Genomic DNA, 26,248 nt, shown 5'->3' with positions numbered 1-26,248 from the left:
CGCCCGAGTGGGCCAATCGCTGCTCCGCATTCCAGGCGCTTTCTCAGGTTTCTGCTGATCTTGCAGCGCCCAGAAATGGACCGAGCGGACCCGCCGCCGCACGCACCCTGCCCCACTCGGAGCTCCTGACGGCTCCTGGCGCGCAGCGTACCCTCGCCGAGGTCCACGCTGGGGTGCAGGAAGCGGAGGAGATCCGAGAGCCATGTAAATACAGGCTCTTGCTCGCCCCCCTCCTTCGGGATCGAATCAAGGGCTCCCATAGTGTTAGGAGGGGGCGAGAGTGCTGTTTATCGTCATTTGCTTCCGAGCCTCGGGAGAGGGTGGCGTTTTGCTTTTCCGCCCCTCATCCTCCGGAACTCCCTGCATCAGCAAGAGGACGGCGTCTCTAGGTTGCTGGCAACCGGTGAGAATGGGGGAAGGGAACGGACATTTCCGCCGTGGCGGCTCACTCAATCGATTGTCCCACTGAAGGGGCGTAGGACGAGGGGGCGAGGGCGGCGACTTTGCCCCGGCGCTTCTCGGATGCTGCCGCTGCTCTGGCCGCCGCTCCCGCCCGGGTACTGCAAGGGCGACCTGCCGCATTCCGACTCGGGCTCTCCGCCGACTCAGCACCGCCCCTGCGCCAAGCCGGCCGTCCAGGTAGGGGGCTCCCCAGTCCGGGACTGCAGAAGCGGGGGTAGGGGCTCGGGTGGGGGAAGCCGAGGGTGAGGGGATGCTGCCCGGGACCTGGAACTCCCCCAGCGTCTCTCGGCGCTTTCCCGATCTTTAGTTTAACGAAGTTGTAAACAGATCGGTTGTTGGGCATTGGGGAAAGTGGGATGGAAGAGCCCAAACTTGGATTTCCGGGTGTCTGCGTGTGTCTGTTTGTGTGTATGTGCTAACCCTAGCAAAAGTCCAGTGCTTTCTAAAAAAGCTAGAGGTCTGTGCTCTTCGGTGTCTGTAGGTCCGTCCCATCTGAATGCTTCTGATCTTCTACCCCCGTATCACTTTCTATTTCTCTGCAGCGTCCATCGATCGCCCTGGTGGGAGCTTAGAAGGCGGCAGGCGAAGAGGGGTAGGAGGGGGGAGAGCCGAGGAGAAGCAGAGGGGGTGGCAGGCGAGGGGATCTGCTGAGCTGGCTCTGCACCCGGTCCTATGAGGGCTCACGGAAGGGAGGGGAGGCCAGGGTGACCCCCGAAGTCATGGCCCGGTCCGCTAGAACGTCACTGCGTTAAGGCACCTCCGAGCAGGAAGAAATACCAATTCCCTCCCCCTCGGCAAAAAGCTGCACCCAGGGCCGCAGGCGAGGGGGATTCCAAACTGAGTAAAAGGCAGGGTGGAGGGGAAGGTAAGGAAAAGCGAAGTCGCAGATCTCTCCACCTGCTGGCTTTGAAGCCCCTCCCCCTGAGCGTGGGGGAGCTGAGCACTCCGGTGGGGGGGGCGCTTGGGTCCCCCCCACCCTTGCACTCCCGCTGCTTCCCACCCCCGGCCCTCTCCTGGTCTCTCACCCCTGCGCCCTGCTTCCACCATGACGGTGATGTCTGGAGAGAACGTGGACGAGGCTTCGGCCGCCCCGGGCCACCCCCAGGATGGCAGCTACCCCCGGCCGGCAGAGCACGACGACCACGAGTGCTGCGAGCGCGTGGTGATCAACATCTCCGGGCTGCGCTTCGAAACGCAACTCAAGACCCTGGCGCAGTTCCCTAACACGCTGCTGGGCAACCCTAAGAAACGCATGCGCTACTTTGACCCCCTGAGGAACGAGTACTTCTTCGACCGCAACCGGCCCAGCTTCGACGCCATCCTCTACTACTACCAGTCCGGCGGCCGCCTGCGGAGGCCGGTCAACGTGCCCCTGGACATGTTCTCTGAGGAGATCAAATTTTATGAGCTGGGCGAGGAGGCCATGGAGAAGTTCCGGGAGGACGAGGGCTTCATCAAGGAGGAGGAGCGCCCCCTGCCCGAGAAGGAATACCAGCGCCAGGTGTGGCTGCTCTTCGAGTACCCTGAGAGCTCGGGGCCCGCCCGGGTCATCGCCATCGTCTCTGTCATGGTCATCCTCATCTCCATTGTCATCTTTTGCCTGGAGACTCTACCTGAGCTGAAGGATGACAAGGACTTCACAGGCACCGTGCACCGCATCGACAACACCACGGTTATCTACAATTCCAACATCTTCACGGACCCCTTCTTCATCGTGGAAACCCTGTGCATCATCTGGTTCTCCTTTGAGCTGGTGGTGCGCTTCTTTGCCTGCCCCAGCAAGACAGACTTCTTCAAAAACATCATGAACTTCATCGACATTGTGGCTATCATCCCCTATTTCATCACCCTAGGCACCGAGATAGCCGAGCAGGAGGGAAACCAGAAGGGCGAGCAGGCCACTTCGCTGGCCATCCTCAGGGTCATCCGGTTGGTAAGGGTTTTTAGAATCTTCAAACTCTCCCGCCACTCTAAAGGCCTCCAGATCCTGGGCCAGACCCTCAAAGCTAGTATGAGAGAGCTAGGGCTGCTCATCTTTTTCCTCTTCATTGGGGTAATACTGTTTTCTAGTGCAGTGTACTTTGCCGAGGCGGAAGAAGCTGAGTCGCACTTCTCCAGTATCCCCGATGCTTTCTGGTGGGCGGTGGTGTCCATGACCACTGTAGGATACGGTGACATGTACCCTGTGACAATTGGAGGCAAGATCGTGGGCTCCTTGTGTGCCATCGCTGGTGTGCTGACAATTGCCCTGCCCGTACCTGTCATTGTGTCCAATTTCAACTATTTCTACCACCGAGAAACTGAGGGGGAAGAGCAGGCTCAGTTGCTCCATGTTAGTTCCCCTAATTTAGCCTCTGACAGTGACCTCAGTCGGCGCAGTTCCTCTACTATCAGCAAATCTGAGTACATGGAGATTGAAGAGGATATGAATAATAGCATAGCCCATTATAGACAGGCCAATATCAGAACTGGCAATTGCACCACAGCTAACCAAAACTGCATTAATAAGAGCAAGCTACTGACCGATGTTTAGATGTTTAAAAAGCCAAGCAAGCAAACAAAAAAAGCCACACTTAGCAGCTTGAAAGACTTAAAAACAAACAAACAAACAAACAAACAAAAAACCTAGTGACTCAGGTCACTGTTTGTAGATACTTTACTAAATAGTCTCTGAATACTCTCTTTAACTGTCAATGCATTGTTGCATTGCGGATTTTGGGGATGGCGAACCAGAAGCTTTCAAAATTCAGGAAAAAAGAAACTATTTTCGTTTTATTAAAAAGTGGGAAAAGAAAATGTATTTTCTAAAACTGGTTTAAAACAATTCAGTCCATGAGCTAGTCTAGGTAAACTAAGATTCATATGCTTCCCCATACTGAGACATTTTTAATCCTTTGGCTTCTTTATTTTTTTTCTTTTAACTAAAAACCAGATGATCACTTAGAAATATAAAATTTAAATTTGCATGGGACTCCATTATAAAACTTTTGCAAACTGCACAGCACATTTAAGACAGTGCATCTGATGTATTACATGTAACATTATATACCAGCCAAAATGGGCAATGAACAAATGTTGTTTTTATTTTGATCAACTGAACTGTATATGACAAGGTGAAAACACATGCACACACACACACGTGCAAAATTACTTAAGACTGGTTCATAAAGCACCTTATAAATCTGATACTGGTCCTGGCCTCTAGGGATTTTTCCCTCTGCCCCATTCCCCTTCTAATCCAAATTATTCTCTAAGAAAAAGATAACTGAATTACATTAATTGATTCATCTGCAGTGCTGCTAAGCTTCTCAACTGCAGGTGAGCCAAACACAGGTCTTTTCGCACCAGTCCTGCACTCTGACCCCTGGCCTCCAGAACTGGATGTAAAACCTTAGCCTCCTTATTGCAAGAGAGCACAAATGGAACTAAATGTAAGCATGTTTGAATCTGATCATATTTATTTTATAATCGCATGCCAAGAACGTTAACTCAGACAATAGGGGATAAGCTTACGTTGGAATCAACTCTTCTAAAAATAGATCCTTTTTCATTTGCATTCACCGAAAGTGCACTCCTTCATTTATTAACTATTTTATTAGTAAATAAAGTACTGTATTTAAGTGCATATGTTAGTCAGATGGGAACAATAACTTTTTGGAGCTCAAAGCATGTTCTCTTATTCAGCATTATGGCCTATTTGATTAAGGTGTACCTTGAATTAATTAATGCATGATTTCAGTAAAAAAAATTAAAATAATAAAAATTACAAGTTTGTGGGATGAAGGCCCAAAAGAAACAATGGGGGGTGGGGGGTGGGGGGCACTCAGTTGATTTTCCTGCCTTTGCTCAGGGAAATGTCAGGTTTCTGTGCAGGTGTAGGCAGAGAGAGGACCAATATGCACATCCCTTAAAGGGAAGCTATGTGGAAAACTAAATAAGTCATCAAGGTATATATAGCAACACCTAAGAACAAGTATTCTTTCTAGCTGAAAATAAACACAAGCAAAACAAACAAACAAACAAACAAAAAAGGTGCAATACTGCATGTTTTTTGGTGCATTCTTAGGATGTAAATGAACATGTTTATCTCTTGTATGCATCCAAAGCAGAGCTGATTTCTTTTTGCAGTCATGATTTGAAGTCTGTAGAGACTTCAGCCCTCCCCTTGAGGCTCCCTGAAGAAACTCAACCAATTGATTTAATAGTTGCTTAGTGCCTTTATCCTGTACCCACAGTGAACTGCAGAAAGTGCCTCCATTAATACAGCTGAGATGTTATGTAACAAAAGGGAGGAAGGGTTGAGGCACAGATATTTTGCTTTTGCTTTTTCCACCCTCCCTGTCTCACTTCACCACTGTGAGAAGACCATACCATCCTAAACCCAGGAGAAGAGAGAGCCGGGAGGATGCTGTCTCTCTGGCCATCCACTGGACTTGGTCCCTTTGGCAGCCTGATCTGGGATGTAAACTGGGACCTGAGACCCATCTTCGAACTGGACATGAACCAGGAACTTGTTTTTTCCCTCTCCTCCACCAGAAGCCAATATGAAGTTTTAGGAATTTGTTTCCTGTCAAGGGCCACTCTGGACATGCAAGGCTTCCTCAGGTCCAGTGTAGTGTTCCTTGCAAAGCTCCTTATTTCTCCTCTGTTAGCAACAGCACTCTGCAAATCTTTGATTGTCTGATCTTTTCAGGCATCAGTGTGGATGTGGGAACTGAATTCATAATAACCTTTCCTGGGCCTTCCCTCCTGGCCCACTCCCTTCAGATATTTTCTATGATGCTCCTATGATCTTCCCACCTGGCAGTCACTTCACAGGCTGAGATCTAACTTCTGCTGCCCCAGGCACTCAGCCCAGAGAATGATGGGGACCCCAAATCTAGCTGAAAGAGAGCCACATAACACAGGCCTCTGGGGCCCAGCAGCTGTCCACCAATGGAGAGGCACTCACAGCCTTTTTAAGGACACCAAGGTGGGGAATCTTCATTCTGCACTTAGCATGTGGCTCTCTGCTGCTGTCCACCTTACATTCCTGCCCTGCTTCTTCTGGAAATCTTCCTTGTTACTTCCACCCCTTCCCCCACCTTATCCTAGAACTAGCAGTGAGGCAATAAACCAAGAAGCTAAAGTAAAACCCAGGCTGGCTGACTTAGTTGAAAGAAAGAACATGGATATTTTATTTTCCTGTGCGGCTTTTGTGAATCTGTAAGACTGATGTAACGTCATGGAAGACAAGGGGCCAAGAATTGCACAGCATCTGACCACAGGGCATTAAACCCTCCCCTGTGATGTTTCCTTCTCTTTTGAACTTTGACTCATCCTGGCTATTCCTCTCCTACGTGCTTAAAAGTCTCCAGTTGGGAAAAAAAGCCAACCTCCCCCAAATTTCTGGGGATATCTTGATCTTTTATTTAGACTTTGAGGTCTAGGACACACAGAACTTGAAACGCTGCACTCCGTCAACAGCAATAATCCACTCAGTACTATGGGATGGATGGGTCAGAGGATGAGAAAATGGGACCAAGACTGATTAAGACTGGCTTTGGCTACCTGGTATACCTCTCATAGATTCGCTGGACTGGGGTTCTTCTGCACGTGTTACAGGAAAAAGTGCTGCATGCATGAGACTGTCAGCCTGGGATATGGGATGAGTTGTTATGAATTTGGGTGGTAGGGGGGAAGTGAATGCTGCTTATCCATCTGTAGCTCATTGCAATCCAGTCAGTAGGAATGGAGTACAGGGATTATCTGTGTAGCATAGGCATGCGAAGTTTGACAAAGCTCTTACCCCTTGCACTGTAATGTGCTGAAATGTTTTTGTAGACCTGAAGGTGCACTTAACAAAACTGCCTATTAAGGAATGACTATCTTTTGGTTTACTTTTATTTATTTTAGTGGGCTTTTTACCTTTGAATTCCCTTCCTCGGTCTTGAGCTTTGATGGCTCATGTCCTGAATACTTGTTTTCTCCAGAAGGAGAGACTTCTGACATGCTAATAGCCATAGCTCAGCTCTTCCAGTGTTTTGGGGCCCTAGTTCAATAGGGTGGCAAGTGGAAGAGTTGGATTCTACCTGGGCTGTTAGCCATCCCGGCATCTCTGAAGTGGTTAATTCACCTCAAGTGATCTGAATTCGAGAGACCAAAGACATTAATTCCCTCCATCCTCAGATTTAGAGAAGACAAGTTGTAGCCAGGAAAGCTTTTTGTTTTTGCATCAACCCTTCCCCATCTGTGCACAGCCCTCCGTCATTCCCCCCTTGAGAAGTGAGTACAGATTATCAGTTAAAGCAGTTCATTGGGAGTGTGTTAGTGAGTGAGCCTAGCAAAATCAAATGAGCCAATGGCATGTTCTTCTGGAATGTTTCTGATGGACAGTCATTTCTCTAAAATGAAATTGTACAACAGGTTTAGAGTCCACTGGGGTGGAACCAAAGCACAGGTGACATCATAATCTTGACTCACTTGAGAATTAAAAAACAAAGAGACGAACATGTCAATGGTAAGTGAGCAGATTTCTTTAAGTGGAAATTTGGTTTAGTCTGTAAAGGGCCTTCTTTATGTTGTATAGAGTTACAGGTTTTTCAAATTAGTTAACATCTGAAGAATCAGTAAAAATAATTTCTTAACCCTCCCATTTAGTATAGGAGACCTCAAAACACATGCTTTTTAACAATTTTACGACTGAATTCCTTGTTTGGTAGGTTGCCTTGAACAAAAAGGAGAAAGAGCACATCGGCAGAAGGCAGTTCCCCATTTTCTTCCAGGGACAACTCATTCCTGGGAGAGGTGAGAATTGGTGGGTGGTAACCATCCATAGTATAGAATTGTTAGAAAGAATATAAACTGCCAAACAGCCATTTTACCTTCCCGTTTTGTCAAGAAAAAGTGAAGTCTTTTGACGTTTTTGTTCATTTCAAGAAGACAAATAAACAAATGAAAAATTTTAAACCAGACACAACCCAAGTTGAATTGCAATCTCAGGAGGTGGCCTCTCATCCACCGTTCAGTGTATTAATACTCGTATTTATATCACGGAATTTCAGGGTATATGTGAACATGTTCAGCATGACTCAGGTAAACCTCAGAAGAATGTACATTATTTATCATTTTTGTAAAGAAGTAGGCAGGGGCTGAGTTGTTAACCAAAACTGTTGCATTACCTTGGGTCACTGTGCGAACTCATTCAGGGTATACGTATAAGTCTCAGAAATCTTGGGATCAAATGCCAGTCTCTTTGCTCAGGCAAAATGACCATGGGCTTTCTTGGGAAGTCCAATGTGTATGTAAGGGGTGAGGCCCTGCTGACCTCAGGACTATTAGCTTTAAGGAGATTCGCCCTAGTCCCAGTGATTTTTATGTAGGAGCTAACTAGGAGTTTACTTTTTATGACATGAGACTTCACAGAGTATAGAAGAGTTTTACCATAATCAGAGAAGAAGAAGAAATGGTGTGAGGAAAGAAAAGAAAACGAAACACAAAGGAGCCCTTGCAAAATATTCCAGGTCAAAAGTTGTCTCCTCTCCGAAACCTGCAGAAACACCTTTCTTCTCTTCAGTGCACTGTCTGGGAGCTGTTTAAACTCCCAAACGTAAGCCAACAACATGGACTCTATATGACATACCTCTAACATTAAAGATACGGTATTACCAAGGTTAATAACTAAAAATTGAGTAGTATTAATTTAAAGTGCACCATCAGGACAACAAACCATTGAAGCTGAAAAAGCTCTACTTTATTTCTTGAGTTTGCCAGTTGCTTACACCTTGAGTTAAGGATATGTCTCATTTTCACCTGCTGTGCATTTCCCCTGCCCTAACTGTTTAATATGTCAGGTAGAGGACATTGAATGTTATGAATTGAGAACCTAACTGAAGCGCATAGTTTTCATCTATGCAATTTTACTTGCTTCTGTCACTTTATGATCTGTTCATATTTGGCATCAATTAAAGATAATTTTTAAGGATCTTATCAAGGAATATCTTGACTGGTTATTTGTCTCTTGTTTAACTGGTCTCTAGGGAGGTTTTTCCCGTGGGATCTCTTTAAATAACATGATGAATCTGAGAAAATCATGAAGCAACCTGGTTTTCTGTGAAACCCATGCACTATTTCTTCTGTGCAAGGAAATGCATTGGGGTTGAATTTTGATAATAAATTCACAGTTTGGTCTCAGGTAGGATCCCCAGGAGAGGCCTTTGGAATTTGGCCTACGAAAGCAGCAGGGAATCAAGCTTTGAAAAGGAAAAAAAGAAATGAGGCCCCAGGGAGTAAGGTAATTGATTATATTCACTTAAATTGTTTTTGATTTGAAACTGTATTTTTCATTCACAGTTTAAGCCTCTTAGAAAGGATCGTGTGCGTGTGTGTGTGTGTGTGTGTGTGTAGCAGTGTTGTGGTCTGGCATCAACTAACTTGATAGTTACAATATGGTGTTAGAAGCGATTCTGATGTGAAAAAACAAAGTGATTCCTAGTTGTTCTTTACATAGACTTTTTCCACATAGTTCTACATGTGGTTAACATTTCTTTTTTCCTATTTTTTTTGAGTGACTTATTGGTGCCTTTCCTTTGGATTCTTCCTGAGATTTAGAGGTTCTCTTTTCTTCACTTTGAATATCTTATTTTATGCAAGCTTTTTATATCAGACCAAACAGGGTTACATGCTTTATGACAAGTGTCTGTTACATGACAAATGCATGGGGTGGCACAGAATTGCATTGCATTGTGATGCGTTCAAATTGTAAGATTTGGAGATGAATCTTACTTTTGTTGTAGACGTTGCTACTGAAAGTAGATCATGAGGCGAGGTAGGCTTCCCATGATTTTTCTGTTATGGTCAGAAAACAGGCCAGGTTGAACTCTGACAGAGAAGGATGAGAGAGAGCTAAAATCATATCAATGGTGGTGGGCAAAGAAGCCAGGATATTGACAACCCTGAGTGTGTTTCTCAAAGCTCAGCTTTGGAATGGTCTTCTCGAAGCAGAGATAGATCCAGGCAGCTGCACCCGTAGGGCTATAATGGAAGCTTTGCTATATACAGAACTTCAAAAAGAAAGCAAGTCAGTTTTAAGGGAGGCCAATCAGAGGACTCAAGAACAGCAAGCTGATGTGATTTGACCCCAACCACTCTGTCACTGGATAGGGAAACAGGCTGCTGCTTCCTGCAGTTAGTTTAGATTTGTAGAGCCCACCAGACTGTAGTGTGGAGGGAAGGTTAACCCTGAGGCTGAACAGAGTGTGTCCATTGAAAGTCCTTTGCAGATAAGACAGCATGGTCACACTGCATGACTGGAAAGCAGCCCTTTGAACAGGTTTCAAAACAGGTCATTGAAAATATCCTATATTAATTAACTTGAGTTCATTATACCGTCAATTTTAAGATGCACTGTGATTTGACATATTTGTAAGAAAGAGAATATGGACAGTTATGATGTGCCACTGTATTGATTCATCCCAATTGTAGAGATGTAAAAATGTAAAAAAAAAAAAAAGAATCTTAGAATTGATGAACCACCATGATTCAGACGTATGTCCCCTTTTATTTCCTGGTGTGGTAATAACTTTGAATTCTAAACCCATTAAATTTGGCAGTTCCTTCAGATCTGAACTCCGGGGCCTTTAGGTCTTCTCTTCACTATCCTTTAATCTCGTGGCATTTCTGCTCAGCCCTGCCCTTAACTTCAGCTTTGTGCTGATGCGTTTCGGAGCCCCCTGTCTTCATGCTGTTTAGCATCCAGAGATCATTCACGCAGTGGGAAACTTAGATTTCATCACGTCTGGAAGGAGGTTTACTCTTGCTGCTCCTCCTTCTCTTGTCCCTTAGTAGATCTCTCTATTATCAGTCAGAACCTCCTGCAGAATCTCCTTTATCAAGTTGAAGGCAACCGGACACCCTCATTCCCAGGAAGGTGTGAACAGCAACAACTCCAGTTCCTTTAGCTCTCTTTTCAGTTTTCACATCACTTCCACAGTAATTATATTGCTTTATTCTATTTGGAGAATTAGGTAGGGCTGATATTGCTGTCCTTGTCTTTTGGCTGAGGGATCTGTCCCAGGTCTCTGGGTGGAAGGAGCAATCCTGGGTTCATTGATGATTCCATGGCCCACTGCTGGCACATGATAGGGACTCTAGAGTTTATTGAGCTGATGGAATGCTGAAAGTGTAATGCCATGTGTTAAGGAGAAACCAGTGGACTTTGCTTAGGGCTGTAGTCTTTTTTAAGTTGCTCATTTCTAAAATGGGGTTTTAGAATAGCACATGGGGTTGTGTGGATTAAATGAGATGATCTAGGTTAACATGTTTGGTAAATGCTAACGTGTCCTATAAATGTGAGATATGAATAAATACATTATTCATTATAATGAGGAACAAAGGAGTAAGGGGAGGAGGCTGCTGGATGATTCCTCCCCAGAGGAGGGGCCATCCTTTAAAGGAAGACTCCAGGGGGATCAGATGCTTGGTTCAAAAAATAATAATATTGTGGTAGAGTTTGAAGGCTTGGGGGCAGAGATGTTTTCAGTAGGGATCTTTAGTACATCCTTCATATAACAGCAGTCATGCCTTAGCCCCGCAGAACACCAAGCCGCTATTTCTGGTTCTGATCCTCCCTTGCCCTGTGACATAATGTTATTCTACATCTTCAGACCCCAAATATCAAGGGCAAACTCTGCTGCATTATAAGAGAAGGAACCATAAGGTATCTTCAGTAATCTGTTTCTCTTCTCATTGCCTCATGTCTCCCATGTGGAAAATATTGTGCGATTTAATTTTTTCCTTCCACCTGTGAATATTGAGAAATAAAGCAAGATGTTGTTTGCAAAGTTTTCTCATATGCTTCTCTGAGAGATATTATATAAATATAAAAAATATTCTTAACTTCCCTTGCTAAAAATAAAATAACCCTCAGAAGCACACGAGTCAATATAGCCTTTTCTTGAATAGCACCATACTACAAAGATGTTTGTAAAAATGTATAAGTTATTTCTCCAGTGATCCAACCTTTCGTTTTTAAAAATGATTGGATAAAGTAGCTGTGATTTAAATGGCAGTGAAACTTTATTTGGTGTTCTTAAGAAATTTCAATGTAATTAAGTAAGGAGTTGAGTATCTGTTAGAATCTTTGGTTCATGCAACATTTTTCCAGAGAATAACATTCAGGGGCTACATTTTCTAGCCTATTAATCATTTAAAAAATACAATTTACATGACATGTTCATGTTTGCTGAAATAGATAACATATTTCCATGTTGTTTCAAGTGCCAAGCAATAGATGCATTTTAAGAATGTTTCAGGAGAAACTAATTCCAATTGAAATGTATTTTTTCAGAATTGAAATCAGAGGATGATCAATGAGTAGGAGCTTAAACTTGAGATAATTAAGTTTTGAGTCAGGGCCAAATCCAACTTTTATTAAAAATGCTCTTTACTCAATGTATTGAGTTAAGAGTGTTTGGAAATCCAAGGTACTTTATCTCTACAGTGATGATTGCTTTTTTTCCCCATTCCATACAGTATCATTATTTCACTGCTTCTGAAAGGAAGTGATTTTGTCTTATGCGAATTTCAAAAGAAATCTCTCTGAGGCTAAGGTTTGCCCCATCAAATATTCCCTCTTCATTAACAAGCAAAACATTGGTTAATCTCAGAGAAAGTTGTGTGTATGTCAGTCCAAAAAGATGGGATGCCCAGCTCAATTTTTGAAAGATCATGGGATATTGGCTAATTGTTAAAGAACATTTCTAGTTAAGAGAGAATGGTTTTCTTTTAAGTTTCCAGAGGATGAAGGTCACATTTATTGACATTTAAAAAATAATGTTTTTTCTTAATGGATAAAAATGGATAAAAATACTTGAGTACTCTAAACATCATTTAATCACAGGTTTGGTAATTTAAAAAAAAACAGAATAATTTATAGCATACATAATTAGCATGTTGGAAGAAGAGTATTTGTCCTCTGCAACAATTTCCAGGTGGTGCATTAGAGCAGTGTTTCAAGCCAAGACACCCACTGGATGCACAAAAGGAGGTCATTCAGCATGAAAAAGTAAAATGCTTGTTTTTAATTATAATTCTGAAGGCTTTGTAGCAAGAGTATGATAAGTAAAATGAGAATAGTGTTTTACCTTGCTGAAGGCAGAAAGTTTGGCCAGGATGACTTTCAAGTCTTTAGTTTTAAGATGGATGGTTAGAAAATGGGCTCACACTAGGGAGATTTGAGACCCTGGCTCATCTGTTGTGCAAGAAGCAGTGTATTAAGTCACTCATTAATTACTTATGGTTATTATGGTGATTAAAATAATGCATCCATCAATTAATGCTGTTTAATGTTAAGTGATGGACTATTATGCTGTTTCTAAAAAGCCATACAAATTGTGCTATGGGTCAATTTAATGCACTTAGTGGTCAGCCAAGTTGTGACTTCTGCTGCTAAACTAAGGACTAAATTATCCAAGAAGTTTGCTGGTGTTCAGTAAGATAGACTTTTTGTTATCACAGATTATATAGATAGAGTCTTACAAAGAAGAAGAGGAATTCATCAGATTTTAGGGTATGACTTTGGGAAGCCTTAGAATTCTAATGTTCAAAGCTAAAGAACAACATTTTTATAAGTCCTAAACCTACTGACCTAAAGAGAAAATGATTAAAGGTTATCTTTAAAAGACAAAGTCTTATAAAGTGAATGAAGATAACCATGTTTCATTTAAATGTATTTCATTTATTTCTGATGGTTTTATATTAGGTATAATTTCCACTCTCCACATAAATTATACAATTGCTCTGTAAATGAAAATTCTGAACTTCTCACCTGTTACAGCAATTCTCAATTTCTCTGCCTGGGCTGACATTTAACCCTCACTGTATTGAGTTCAATTCCCCAGTTCAGTAAACACAGCAGTTGAGATTCTCCACAAAAACCATTGTTTTTGGTGTTCTCTCCTTTGGGAAGGAATCTTTATCGTGGTTTACTTTGACAGAAATTGTAACTTTAACCATTGATAGTTCATTGATAATTGAGTTCTTTCCCAAGACTCAATGACCGAACACTTCCAGAAAATGCATTTCCTCATCCTTTCTTTTTTTTTTTTTAAAGATTTTATTTATTTATTTGAGAGAGAGAGACTGAGAGAGAGAGCACGTGAGAGGGGGGAGGGTCAGAGGGAGAAGCAGGCTCCCTGCCGAGCAGGGAGCCCGATGTGGGACTCGATCCCGGGACTCCAGGATCATGACAGTCGCCCAACCAACTGAGCCACCCAGGCACCCTCATCCTTTCTTTTGAGACTGGATTGGTACATTTTTAACATACACTCCTGCTTCCTTTAGAGGTCAGATGTTGGCAGTTCATTTTTCTCAAAAACTGTTGTTCATATTCTTAGGTTATCTGGGGTTTGATTTGTTAGAGCATCATCTTTTGGATTGATGGTTGTAGACATGCTAATATTTTTTGAGAGTCTTAAAGTTGTTTTACTGACACTTCAGTGCTATGTACTTTTCAAGAGCAAAAGTGGGAATGGGTCTGGGCACTTAAAGATGTAGAAATAGAAATTTATCCCTTCCTTCCTATGTACTATTAAGTGCCCATACATCACTTATTTTGGGGCCCTGATGTCTGTATTGCCAGGAAAATGCCTATCCTCACCCCCAACTCATGTATTTGCATGTACACACACACACACACACTTACACACTTTGACCTCTACTCATTTACTTATAGGTATCACTGTACTATGGGTGTGTTAGCCCAAATGTGGTAGCACTTTTAACTGATACTAAAGATTTGTCACCACTCTTCTTTAATTAAGCAACACACAAAGATATCATGATAAAGTTTTCCATTTTGCAGCTAAAGAAACTGCAATTCAAATGAAAGAAAAAAAAAACAAAAACAAAAACCAAACAACAGAAATTGGGGATACTAGGATATTTTCCACTGGGCTCCGGGTGCTCACCACAGTGAGGGTGGTGACAGTGTGTCTGATTCTTTCTTGCTTGGGTTTATGCTCCATTGTTCCTTGGACAGGCACATAGTGACAGAGAGTGGCCTGGGTTGGGCAATATGTATGTGGATCATCTCTGAGCTTTGGTCTCTTCCTGCCTGGGCCAGTTCCTTCCACTTTGTTAAATTCAAAAAGAATTTATTTTCTGTTGTGTAGTCCTGCTGAGAAAGTGACATTCCTAAATGGAGCACTAAGCCGGCAACTTCCCTTGGATTTGCAGAATTTGGGTCTGTAGGCCCATGTCATGTCTCTTTACTCCCCTAAGACTTTGTTTGTTGCTTCATGAATGTAAGTGATAACAAGGATACCTGCCTCAGCAATGTTATTTGCCTGACTCACAAATACCAAACTATTTGGATACTCTTTGGAAAAAGGTGTTTGACCTCCCAAAGCCAGGCAACACTCCTCAAATTTGGATGAATCGACGACTTGTCATAAATCAATAAAAATTTAAATGATATAAGATACTAAAGTATAGTATTAGTATTATTTAAATTCATTGCTCAGAAAACTTGGACCCGCAGCTTTATTTAGAATCTAAACTTGCAGACCACAGAAAAGGTGCACTTTTGTTTGCTGTATGTACAAATACTCCATAATTTAATGGTGTTTTAGTTAAAGGGGGAGGGTAATAAGTGTTCCTTTTTCATCTTTTGCAATTTATAAGAAACTTTCACATATATGATCTTATTTGGCCCCTACAGTGGCTTCCTGAGGTGGAAGGTAAGGTATAGATATTTCTTTCCAGCTGCTGTTTGAGTTCTCTGAGGAAAGAGACTAGGAGGTGGAGATGCAGGATCCTGCAGGATGATTGTTAGGAAGTGCGGGATTATACTTGAGAGGGGGAGAAGGTGGGGCTGAATAGAGGGAGGTGTAGGACCACAGTGCAGTCACAACAGAGGCTCAGCCGACCCAGTAGGGAGCTCTGAAGCTAAGATGGTCCTTCCGAGTTGCCCTGATTTGGGACAAGGGGGTAGGGCTTTACTTTTTCTTACTGACCTATCTTTGGATGAGGCTACTTGAGAAGGAACTTGACCTTGGATGAGTTGACTGTCTTCATTATAGACAAATCCCAAAGAAGGCTGATAGCTGAGGGCACACCCAGCAGCTGGGGGATGAGTTATTCACTTGTGAAGGGGGCTTGGGTCATGCATCGGAGCACCCACTATAGAGGACATAATAAACCTGTATGTGGCCAGAGGCAAGGTACCAAGGTACCAAGAGGGAGAAAGATGAACAATAAAGCGAGGAACATTCAAAAGTGGCATAATCAGTTTCTAATAATCGAGAGTTTACTGTAGTTCATAGATTGACTTGTTAAATGGACAAAGTGCTCTGAGGCCCCTGGAGGTGCTCCTTTCTAATGCATGCTAGAAGGCATCTTCCAGACAAGCCTGAGCTCTCCTGTATGGATCGAGTTCAATTATTAATCAAGAGTGATGGGCAATGCTGGTTAATGCTGCCTAATGGCACAGACTGTGTAATTGCACTCCTTTGTTATGCATGTTCAGAGCACAGGTTCAGATGGTATTGACGCGGTCTGCTCCTTGCTTCATCTGGACACCTCTGTGGTATAATGCTTTGAGGTCCCAGTAAAATGCACCAAACCACTTATGTGATTTAATGCATCTGTGTAACATTAGCACTTACTCTTAATGTGTCACATGGATGACAAAGAAGTGCCTGGAAGGGAGTTGGGGGGAAGGGGGCTTTTTAAAAAGCAAACAGCCCGTGTGGCATATCACCGTGCTCCTAAGTGTTTTTGTGGCCAATTTAGAATTACTCGGTGTGGAGTCCATATACCTGCAGCCTCCTTAGGAGAGTCAGCTTGGCATTTGGTCCAGAAATGACAAGATTATTTAGATCTTTCATTTGGAAACAGCTCTCAGAGGAACTAATTGTTTGGGCAGCTTGCAATTGGATATGAAAAAAACTTCTAGGTTATGGTGATTAATGGTAATTCTGATTATTCTTGTGTCTCTAACCTGCTAGCAGGAAATTTGCATTTGCTAAAAAATCCAGCTTGTCGCACCAGAAGCAGATCTGATCCCAAAGTAGATTTGAAACTATTCAGAGAACAAATATGATTCCCCAAACATCTGTCATTCTGTAGTATCGAATCACAGTTGTGTTGGAAATCTAGATTTTATATTTTGAATCCCAAACCATAGCATTTTGATACTTAAAGTGTAGAATAAAATGTCAGCTTCTTTTGGCTTAGGTAGTAAATCATATAAGCCCATGGATCCTTGCAGTTTATAAACTAACCATTTAAGGAGTAAAACTGGATTAACATATTTAAGGCAAACCAGTTTCAGAGGTGTGAAAGACCCTATAATGTTTAGATTTTGCTAGAATCAATGGGACCTGAAGCCTGCTGGTCTCTGAGCAAAAGAGGGAAGATAAAGAAGCTGTCACCTCAGAGGTTTGGCTCTCTTACCTCCATGTTGGAAATACTGTTGCTGTTTCTATGTGTGTCCCTGTGCAGTATTTTTGCTCTTATTTACTTTCCTTTCTTTTAAGTTTTTCTAGCCACCAGTGAAACAATAGCTAAGTATGACTCCTCTAGATCAGACTCCTCTATAAAAGTGACCTGTGGGAAAAGCTGAGTTGGAACAGAGAATTTCTTTCTAGCACTCTAGAAACATCATCGCTCATTTGCTTCTTCTAGAAAAATGAGCTAGTCTCCCAAATGAATTCCCTCTTTGAGGGGTAACAAAATTGAAAGGACTCTAAATAAAAGAGATCATTAGCATTTCAATAAAGGAAAGGGTTATTTCTATGGAGTCAATGGAATAAACATAAGGAACTGTGGGGATAGATTAGATTTTGTGAATAAAGAATATTTTCTTCTACCTAAGACTCCACTAATCCACTCTCAGAAAGATATTTGCAAGGATGTAAGGCTTCCAGTTTCCTGCCCTTTTACTGGATTCCCTTGTGACTAATGCCATATATGTATAAGGGGGCTTTAGAGGCAGAACACATGATCATTTTCCTTCATGCAAAGTGTACAGATTAATGTAGGGAGCAAACTCTACCCTGGATTCATAATTTCTAAGCCCTACTCATCTAAGCCCTGCTCAACTATTTTAAATAGTACAGCTTCCATTTAGACAGAATTTCTATTCATCCACACTTGAGGATGGAACAACAAAGGGCTATTATATACATGACTGCATGGCCAAGGAGAAACAGGAATCTTGCACATAAGCTACCAAGTGATATTCTGAACATTACAGAGGATGTAGGTTTGCATCAGCTGGAGTTGTTACATTTGGTTGGGAAATTGTGTGTGACAGTATGAGGTATGGAAATCCATACTGACCAAGGCAGTTTGGTGAGCATAAGCTGCAGTCCAGAGCTATAACAGACTAAAAATCTAGACAACATCCAAGACCTGGAATATTTTTAGTTGCTGTGAAATGAAAATTTTGGGGGTGTTAGCTACTTAAGAGAGAAGATAAGGAAGCTTATCTTTGCTATAGAGTTTTCTGTCTCTTTGTAACCACAGGGCAATAGCAACCCCTGGGCTTCTTGGTAGCATCTTGAGCAACATTTCCACGAGAGTATTCTTAACCCAGGGGTAGCATCACAGAGGTGCTGGTGCTGTCAGAAGGGTGGGTTTTGTTTTGGTTTGGCTTTGGTTTTGGTTTTTACTCGGAAGCAAAATCTAGATCCAGAACCATTTACTGTGTTACTGTCAGTGTGTCCAGTAGCTCTCAAGCTGGCCTTCTTCTCCTTCTTCTCCTTCTTCTTCTTCTTCTTCTTCTTCTTCTTCTTCTTCTTCTTCTTCTTCTTCTTCTTCTTCTTCTTCTTCTTCTTCTTCTTCTTCTTTCTTCTTCTTCTTTTCTCCTTCTTCTTCTTCTTCTTCTTCTTCTTCTTCTTCTTCTTCTTCTTCTTCTTCTTCTTCTTCTTCCTCTTCCTCTTCTTCTTCCCCTTCCCCTTCTTCTTTCTTCTTCTTCTTCTTCTTCTTCTTCTTCTTCTTCTTCTTCTTCTTCTTCTTCTTCTTCTCCTCCTTCTCCTTCTTCTTCTTTCTTCTTCTCCTTCTCCTTCTCCTTCTCTTTCTTTCTTCTTTCTTTCTTTCTTTCTTTCTTTCTTTCTTTCTTTCTTTCTTTCTTTCTTTTCTTCTTTCTTTCTTCTTTCTTTCTTTCTTTCTTCTTCTTCTTCTTCTTCTTCTTCTTCTTCTTCTTCTTCTTCTTCTTCTTCTTCTTCTTCTTCTTCTTCTTCTTCTTTCTTCTTCTTTCTTCTTCTTCTCCTCCTTCTTCTTCCTTCCTTCCTTCCTTTTTTTATCTGAAGTGTTAAGAGACAAGTCTCCATTTCTACTGCAGCATGGTGATCTTTACGTCAAGAGAAGCCAAAACTGTTATTGGACTTTGCCTGTAAACCAGTGGTAACCGGATCTGATACTAATAATGCCATGGATACATGTCATGGAATCACAGAACTTCAGAGTTGACCTGAACCTTTAAAGCCATCTATTTCTTCACCTGTTTGTACTTGAATTATCTCAACAGCCTCCTTCCAAGTCCCCATATTTTCTGTATTGTGTCACTTGAAGAATTTGACAGTCATTGGTATGCAAGTTCAGTTCCATCATTATATCAATGTATCATAAACTTGATTCCACTGATGAGGATAATGTCTCAATGCTCAAGGTCATAGTGCTGGTGGTAGAAGAGGTGGAGGTCAGAAATTCTCATTCTCCAGCTAGGATTTAGTCACATAATCTTGTACTGCTATGAAGATAAGTGATCTGATACAAGTTTGGAAAAATGGTATAAATAGTAATTAATATATTTTGTTCTTGTGCTCATTTTAAGTCATTCTATCTGGACATGGTGGTGGTTTAGCATGATGTGCAGAACATTTATTATTTTATGAATAAAGATGTATATAATTTATAAAAAATCCACCTTTTCATAAATTTGTTGAGGTCTTCCTAGTACAAGATGTACATGATTGTATATTTTACCAGTGCTGTATATTGTAATATTAAATCTTTTTTTCTTGGTATATCACACCCTATTTTATCAGCCCAAGCTTTTAGCCATAAAGGAAATAATATCAGGCTTTGGCTAAATAAAAATTTTAGCAAACATAAAAGATTGGTCCACTTTTTTAGATGTTTGGTATCATTATTCCCTTCTTTAAAAATATTAATTCTTTCCCACTCTATAGAGGATAAAGTTCACATTCCTTAGTGTAGTAAAGTAGGACATTAACCATCCAATCCAGGAAACCTCCCATGAAAGGGATGCACTTCTTCTCTCTTACGTAGGTAGCACTCAAGAAATTTTTATTACATGTATCATCTTATGTCACTTTAATTTGTGCACCCTATACTCCCACATCACAGAACTACTCACCATTTCCAGAAATTTCTACTCACCATTTATAGAAGTGATATATTTATTTATAAGTCACTATACCTTTGCATGCAATGTCCTTTGATTGATACTGCCTTGCTTTCCTACTTTTATTTTTATTAGACAACTATTGAATCCATAAGAACCAGCTCAGGCATCACCCCATAACAATTTGAAAAATATATTAAAATAAATTCTTATTTTTAGCTGTCACTCCTATTACCCTGCATTACTCAAGGGTAGGAATCATGTTTGGTACACAGTAGGTGTGCAATAAGTGCTGAATGAATGAAGAAAGAAATAATATTTTGCTATGTTGGATGCTGTGGGGAGAACTCAAGAGAGTTTTGCAAGCAGGTAAGATTTTAAGTGCTTATAATATATTATTTATGCAACAGCTTTCTTCGAGGAGCTTAATGTTCTAAAGTTTTTAGCCTTATTTTATTCTTCCAGATTTACATTTGACTTTTGAAAATAGGGTAGATAGTACTCCATCTGTTATTCCTGTGGGCAGGAAACAGGCTTCTCTCCTTCACATGGCCCATACAGGTCTTCCTTATGAATTCTTTGTCTCTATACATCAAATTAAAAATTACATAATGGGGTTGATAACTACACTTCTTTAAGCATCTCTAGCAGGGGGAAGGAGACAGGGAGAAAAGATAGTGAAACAAGCCCAGAAAAGGAAGAGAACCTTCTAAAAATGACACTAAATTAATGGCAGATCTAAGACTAGAAGCCAGAAGGCCCAACAGGGTTGAAATATTTTCTCTCTCTTAAAAGTCAGACTATTACTATTCATAGTGCAGTGGCGACTGCTTTTTGTCTTTCTGTTCTCACTCAAGTCCAGGAGTTGTGTGCGGTTTTCCACTTAGGCTTCTGATTTCCATGGCTCACAAAAGCAGATCAACTCTGTTAATGCTTCTAGAATTAAACCAGCCCAAGTCTTCCTACCCCTCCTCACCAAAGCATCATATTATGGAAACATTGGGGTTATAAAATTTGCCCCAAGTAAATGACTTCAGGGAAAAACTGTGCCTTAGGCTTTCTTTGTTGAGGATCAAGTGGTCTCTCCTAGATGAGCTGTGTCCCCTTTGTCACCCAGTTGAGTCCTGTCCTTCTCTCCTTTGCTGATATTGTCTTTACCATCCTCATCTTGTGCTATTTCTTTGTCCTCTGTGGTGTTTGCAACACCTCCCAATTTAGCATCCTCCTGCCTTTAATGAACGTGCTGTTAAGTGTTTCCCCTCCTACCTCATCATTAATAAAGATGTTAAGGGAAACTGGGCCCATCACCAATCCATGGAACACCCCACTAAACACCTCCCACCCACTTGCAACATAACCATTTACCATTCCCCTTTGTTTACAATCCTTTCAACTGTTTCTCATCCATGTGGCAGTGCTTACATCCCAGCCTGCTTGCAGTCCTTCCACCGAGGCAAAAGAGAATCCCGCACTTTTCAGCTGCATTGTAATCAGTGCGAGAGCCTTTGTTCCGTGGCAGTGCAATTTAGTGAGAAGTAAGGGATTTGATGAAGAAAGAATACAAATGCTTGAGGTCTGATATATACATATTTTTTAGCGATTATTTCCAGAGAAAGAATACACAGCACACAGAGGGTTGACATAGGAGTCAGATGCCAAGAAAATGACAAGTGTAGCCAGTTAATCTGCCAAAGAGATGCTAGCGGTTTTGTCAACCCAGAATGTATGTAGAGGCACTCACAGAAGCACATACACTCACTCACTTTCTTGTGGCTTAAAATAAGTTTACAGCCACCCTTGACTCCCAAATGTTAGATGAGGAGCACATTCTCTTGGTCTTTTCTTAGGACTGCATTTTATTTAACTTTGATATACAGGACTCTGGGAATTGAAAAACAAGTAAGACAGCTTTTCTGTTCACAAGGAGCTCAGTGTGGGAGCAGATAGACTCTAGCACTGGCAGGATGATGGGGTGAGCTCACTACCAGCACAGCAGGCCAAGAGGGAGCTAATATTCTGACAGGAGGGTTGGGAGAGCTGCTGGGAAGGAGACATTTAAACTGGGCCTGAAGCATCCCTACTTTTTTAGGGGGTGCAGGGGGCTTATGGCAATAGGAATATATTCTCTCACATTTCTGGATGCTAGAAGTCTGACATCAGGGTGCCACAAAGGCTGTGCTCTCTCTCTAAAGGCTCTGGGGGAGAATTCTTCCTAGTGTCTTCTAGCTTCCAGTGGTTGCTGACAATCCTTGGTATTCCTTGGCTGGTATGAGCACCACTCCAATCTCTATCTGTCTTCATGCGGCTGTCTTCCCTTTGTGTGTCTGTATCTAATTTCCTTTATCTTATGAGGATACCGGTCATTGGATTAGGGCCAACGACGAATCCAGTAAGCATCATTACATTTATCATTATAGATCATTCTTTTTCCTACCTGTGTTCATTGGTCTAATTTTAGTGTGTCTGTCCACATTTTGCCTCTCTTGAGTTACAGTTACGCAAACTGCACACTGTGTTCAGGCATGGATATACCATCAAAGGTGAAGAAGCATTTTCTTTGTTCCTTCTTTGTAATGCCTGTTTGGTCCAGGCAAATATTCAGATTAATTTCAGCCAGGTATCTTTTCTCAATTCTCCGAACTGCCAAAGCATGATATTTACCTCTTTTATGATACCTCACACTTAAGGATGAGTTGTTTATGTCTTTCTCATCCACTGCATTATAAGGTGCGTATTGGAAGGAGCCACATTGTGCATAGATGTATGGCTTCCACAAAACTGGTAGCTTTCCTTACCTAGTGCGAGTTGCTTAATACATGCATGAATAGATGCACACATGAATGGAGGGAGGAAGGAAGGAGTGGATGTCCTAATATTCTTCCAACTAAAGAGAAAAACAAAAACAAAAACTATTTTCCCTCTTGAGAGCTTCCCTCTCACTTTTCTACTTTAAAATTACAGCAGATAAATTCAATCAAAAGGTGACACAGAAAAAAAGTGATATGGGTCTAAAGAGTATTAATCAGTGTCACTTAAAAAAATAGATGTATTTTGTCCTTCCCACCTTACATTTGCTCTGTTGATCTGATCTCTCCATACTTTCTTCTCATCAGCCTCAGCTGTCCTGTGGGCTGCCAGTTTCTGAGTGCCCATGAGAAATGCCAGGGGGATTGCCAGGGCTCAGGTGGGATTTTGGTCTACCTTTTCCTCTAGACTATACAATGCTTAAAACACTCATCTAAAACTTGAAAGGAAAAGACGTTTTAAATTTACATATACCTTTTTAATCTTTCTTCAAATGACCCTGTCCTCTGATGTTCTCCATTTCTCGATTCTTATATTTTAACATTTGCACATCACTTGCATCCTATAATAGCTGTTTAAATCCCATTTTGATTTTTTAAGCTGAGACTAAAGGTTGACAAGTGTGCAAATGTTAATGTAATTCTACCCCTTCTTTTTGCTTAGGAATGACTCTAGCAGGGAAAAGGCAGAAAATTACATGCGTAAGTGTGATATTTGAGGAATGAAGATGTTCAGTAGAACAAAAGCAGGTGAGATTCTGCACATCTGGGTTTTGGTGCTGACTTTGCCACTGACAGATGGTGTGATCCTGTGCTAGTTACTTCCTCTCTCTTGGCCTCAATTTCCCATTCCTTTGCAGTTTTGATCTCTAGGTGTCTTTCCAGCTCTGTGGATGCCACGCAGGGTAAAACAAAGCTGAACAACATCATTCTTGGGAAGAGTCTCGGTACAATCGTAAGATCTCAAAGCATACTTGGCTTTGTATTGTCAGGGGCTGGTTTTTCACCTTGTGATTATTCAGACTCTTGCTTTTCATACCCTCCCCTGCTTCTTCTTTATGATTGAGGGAGAAAAGTGGGGCGATTGAATCAAATGTTACTTCTAAGCACTTCTAATAATATTTGAGGGAAGAAGATTAATTTTTTTAAATAAACCTATTCAGTTCTTTGTAGATTTGATTTTAAAGTTTTATATCCATTTTCCATTATTCTGGAGAGTAGAAAGCTTCTTTTTACAGGGATGATACGGACATTTAATGGTGCTTAATAGAATGAGTTTCGCTGGTACTTACAGTGACATAGTGATGATGCAGGAGCAAGCTGACTAAGCTGAACTTAGTAAGCTGCATTTATTCATTTATTAATTATTCATACTTGGACTTCTTCCGGAAATAATATAGAGGGCTATACAACAAAAATTTCATTTGCAATAGGACTGTAAAGCCAATAGTAAAAAAGTTGTGTAGCGAAGGGAGGAGAGATAATTGTACAAGAAAGTCAGAGTTAAAGGTGTTTATTTCAATTGAGCACAGACTTTACCCTTGAGATTCCTGACAGCCAAGGAGAGAAAGGAAACATAGTTCACATGGTTCTCATCATCTAGTAAAATAAGCATGTTATGCCATGAAGGATTGCTATGCCTTGGTCTAATTTTTCTCTGACACTAAAACTCTAAGAGCAATTGAATATATGACTTTTATGCCAATAGGCATTTTTTCATCCTTCATTAGTGCTTTTGCAATAGCTGTAGAACTTTTATTTTATAAAACCGTATTTTATATTGATCTTCAAATAAAACTGAAGGAATGTTAGTGGTAATTATGAAAGCATTTCTATTGAGATAAAATAAAGCAGTACATAAGTTTTTGTTTTTGTTTTACGATTTTGATAGTTCAACTGGATTCGGTGATGGACCTTAAAGAAGCAGAAGATCGAATTGTTATCATGTTCCTTATATTATCTGTCTCAAATATGAATTTCTCCTGCATGCTTTTTACAAAATCTAGATAGTTTACTGTCTGAGTGCAAGACATATAGGAAATCCACTTTTTGTAGAAAAGGTAATCATATGCTTTAGCTACAGAACAGATTGGTGGCAAAGTCAACATTTTGCCATGCAATTAAAAAGTTTTCCTTGTAGGGGCCCTTGGGTGGCCCAGTCGGTTAAGTGGCCAACTCTCGATTTTGGCTCTGGTCATGATCTCAGGGTCCTGGGATCGAGACCCACATGGGGCTCTGTGCTCAGAGGGGAGTCTACTCCAGGATTCTCTCTCTCTCTCTCTCTCTCTCTGCCCCTCCAACCACTTGTGCTCTTTTGCTCTCAAATAAATTAATAAATCTTAAAAAATAAGTTTCCCTTGTAATTTCACCCTATGTCAATCCATTTTATGTGAGATGGAAGTAGGCTGCTGATTATTTCAGAAAGGGTTAAATTTTGACATTTAAAGTAAGAACAACTATGAATGTAGATAAATCCTCTATGTGAGATAGCTTTCCAATTGGGATGTAGTCTTGAGTAGAAAAGTTAATTCTTGAAGCCATGGAGATAATAACTATGATGTAGTATTCTCCAGATGCACTGAACTATGAAACTCTTTTACTTACAGCATAATGATAGGACTGTAACAGGAGCTTATGGAATATAATGTGTATGGAAGACGTGATATTACAGATGAATTAATCATTGTAAGAAATGATCAAACTTGATTCATATGTTTAATATGGAATAAACATTGACTAATGTCATAAAGATATGTTAAAATAATAAGATATGATGCATAACATGGAACAACAGTCTTCAAAGAGATGATGCACTATTTGATGCTGGTTTGCAGTTATTCAAGCCAAGGTCTGAGTTTCCAACCCTTTGCTTTTACAGAGTGCTTTTGGTAGGTAAGGTATGAATGCAAAGCACTGAGCCAAAGAGGGATCACAATATCAGCTTATTACCTGAGGTACTGCCAAATTATATTATAGGGTATCATTTAGACTTGAAGCATCCTTAAAGCAAATGGAACATCATCTTCTTCTGTATCACAGAGAGTGGAACCAGCCCACCCAGGCCCAGGAAGAGAAGCAGAGGAGTTGTGAGATGTCTCTGCATCTCCACACAAAGCCTGACCAGTAGTTTGCTTGAACCTATGGAAGTCAACTCAAGAGAGCCGATTGTTAAATTTTTAGGAATTTTGCAAGCTTATTGTAAAATGTAACCATTATAAAAAAATAAATATTATAAACTTGAAATTAAGGAAATTATATTAAAAACAGTGGCAATATTCACAACTCATCACTTTCCAACTATTTATTACATTTTATTATTATCAGTGTTCTCAAGGTTATTCATGTCTGTTATATCCATATAATGAAGAAACTCCATAGCTGGTGATGTCAAGTTGGTAGCTTGAAATTGGCTATGGTGGGAGTATTTACACCATAAAAATTGGCTAATGCTCTAGGCTTTTTATTATTTTTTGTAAAGCTCATTGTTAAGCATTTGCCCGCACTACCGTGTGTACCCCTAGCCATGACATTATTATTGTGTCTACTTTGTTAAGAGGAAACTGAAGCAAAGAAAACTTAAGTAACTGGCCCAAGATCACAAAGCTAGTTAGCCAGGCCTACTTGCCTACAT

At 41.1% G+C, this 26,248-nt stretch overlaps 1 protein-coding gene across 1 annotated transcript; it reads left to right on the top strand.

Moving 5' to 3' along the window:
• The first annotated feature begins 1,507 nt into the window (after window positions 1–1,507).
• KCNA1 (potassium voltage-gated channel subfamily A member 1) lies at window positions 1,508–2,995 on the top strand. Its single transcript, XM_045871143.1, has one exon. The coding sequence runs from the start codon at window positions 1,508–1,510 to the stop codon at window positions 2,993–2,995; it is 1,488 nt and encodes a 495-aa protein (XP_045727099.1).
• Window positions 2,996–26,248: the final 23,253 nt, after the last annotated feature.

The sequence above is a fragment of the Mirounga angustirostris genome, unplaced genomic scaffold (genome assembly GCF_029215605.1).
Source record: "Mirounga angustirostris isolate CCGP_5_RB_7025 unplaced genomic scaffold, mMirAng1.0.hap1 SCAF_5, whole genome shotgun sequence".
NCBI lineage: Eukaryota > Metazoa > Chordata > Mammalia > Carnivora > Phocidae > Mirounga > Mirounga angustirostris.
The sequence above is the reverse complement of the archived record's forward strand: the minus strand, read 5'-3'. Positions and strand labels throughout refer to the sequence as shown.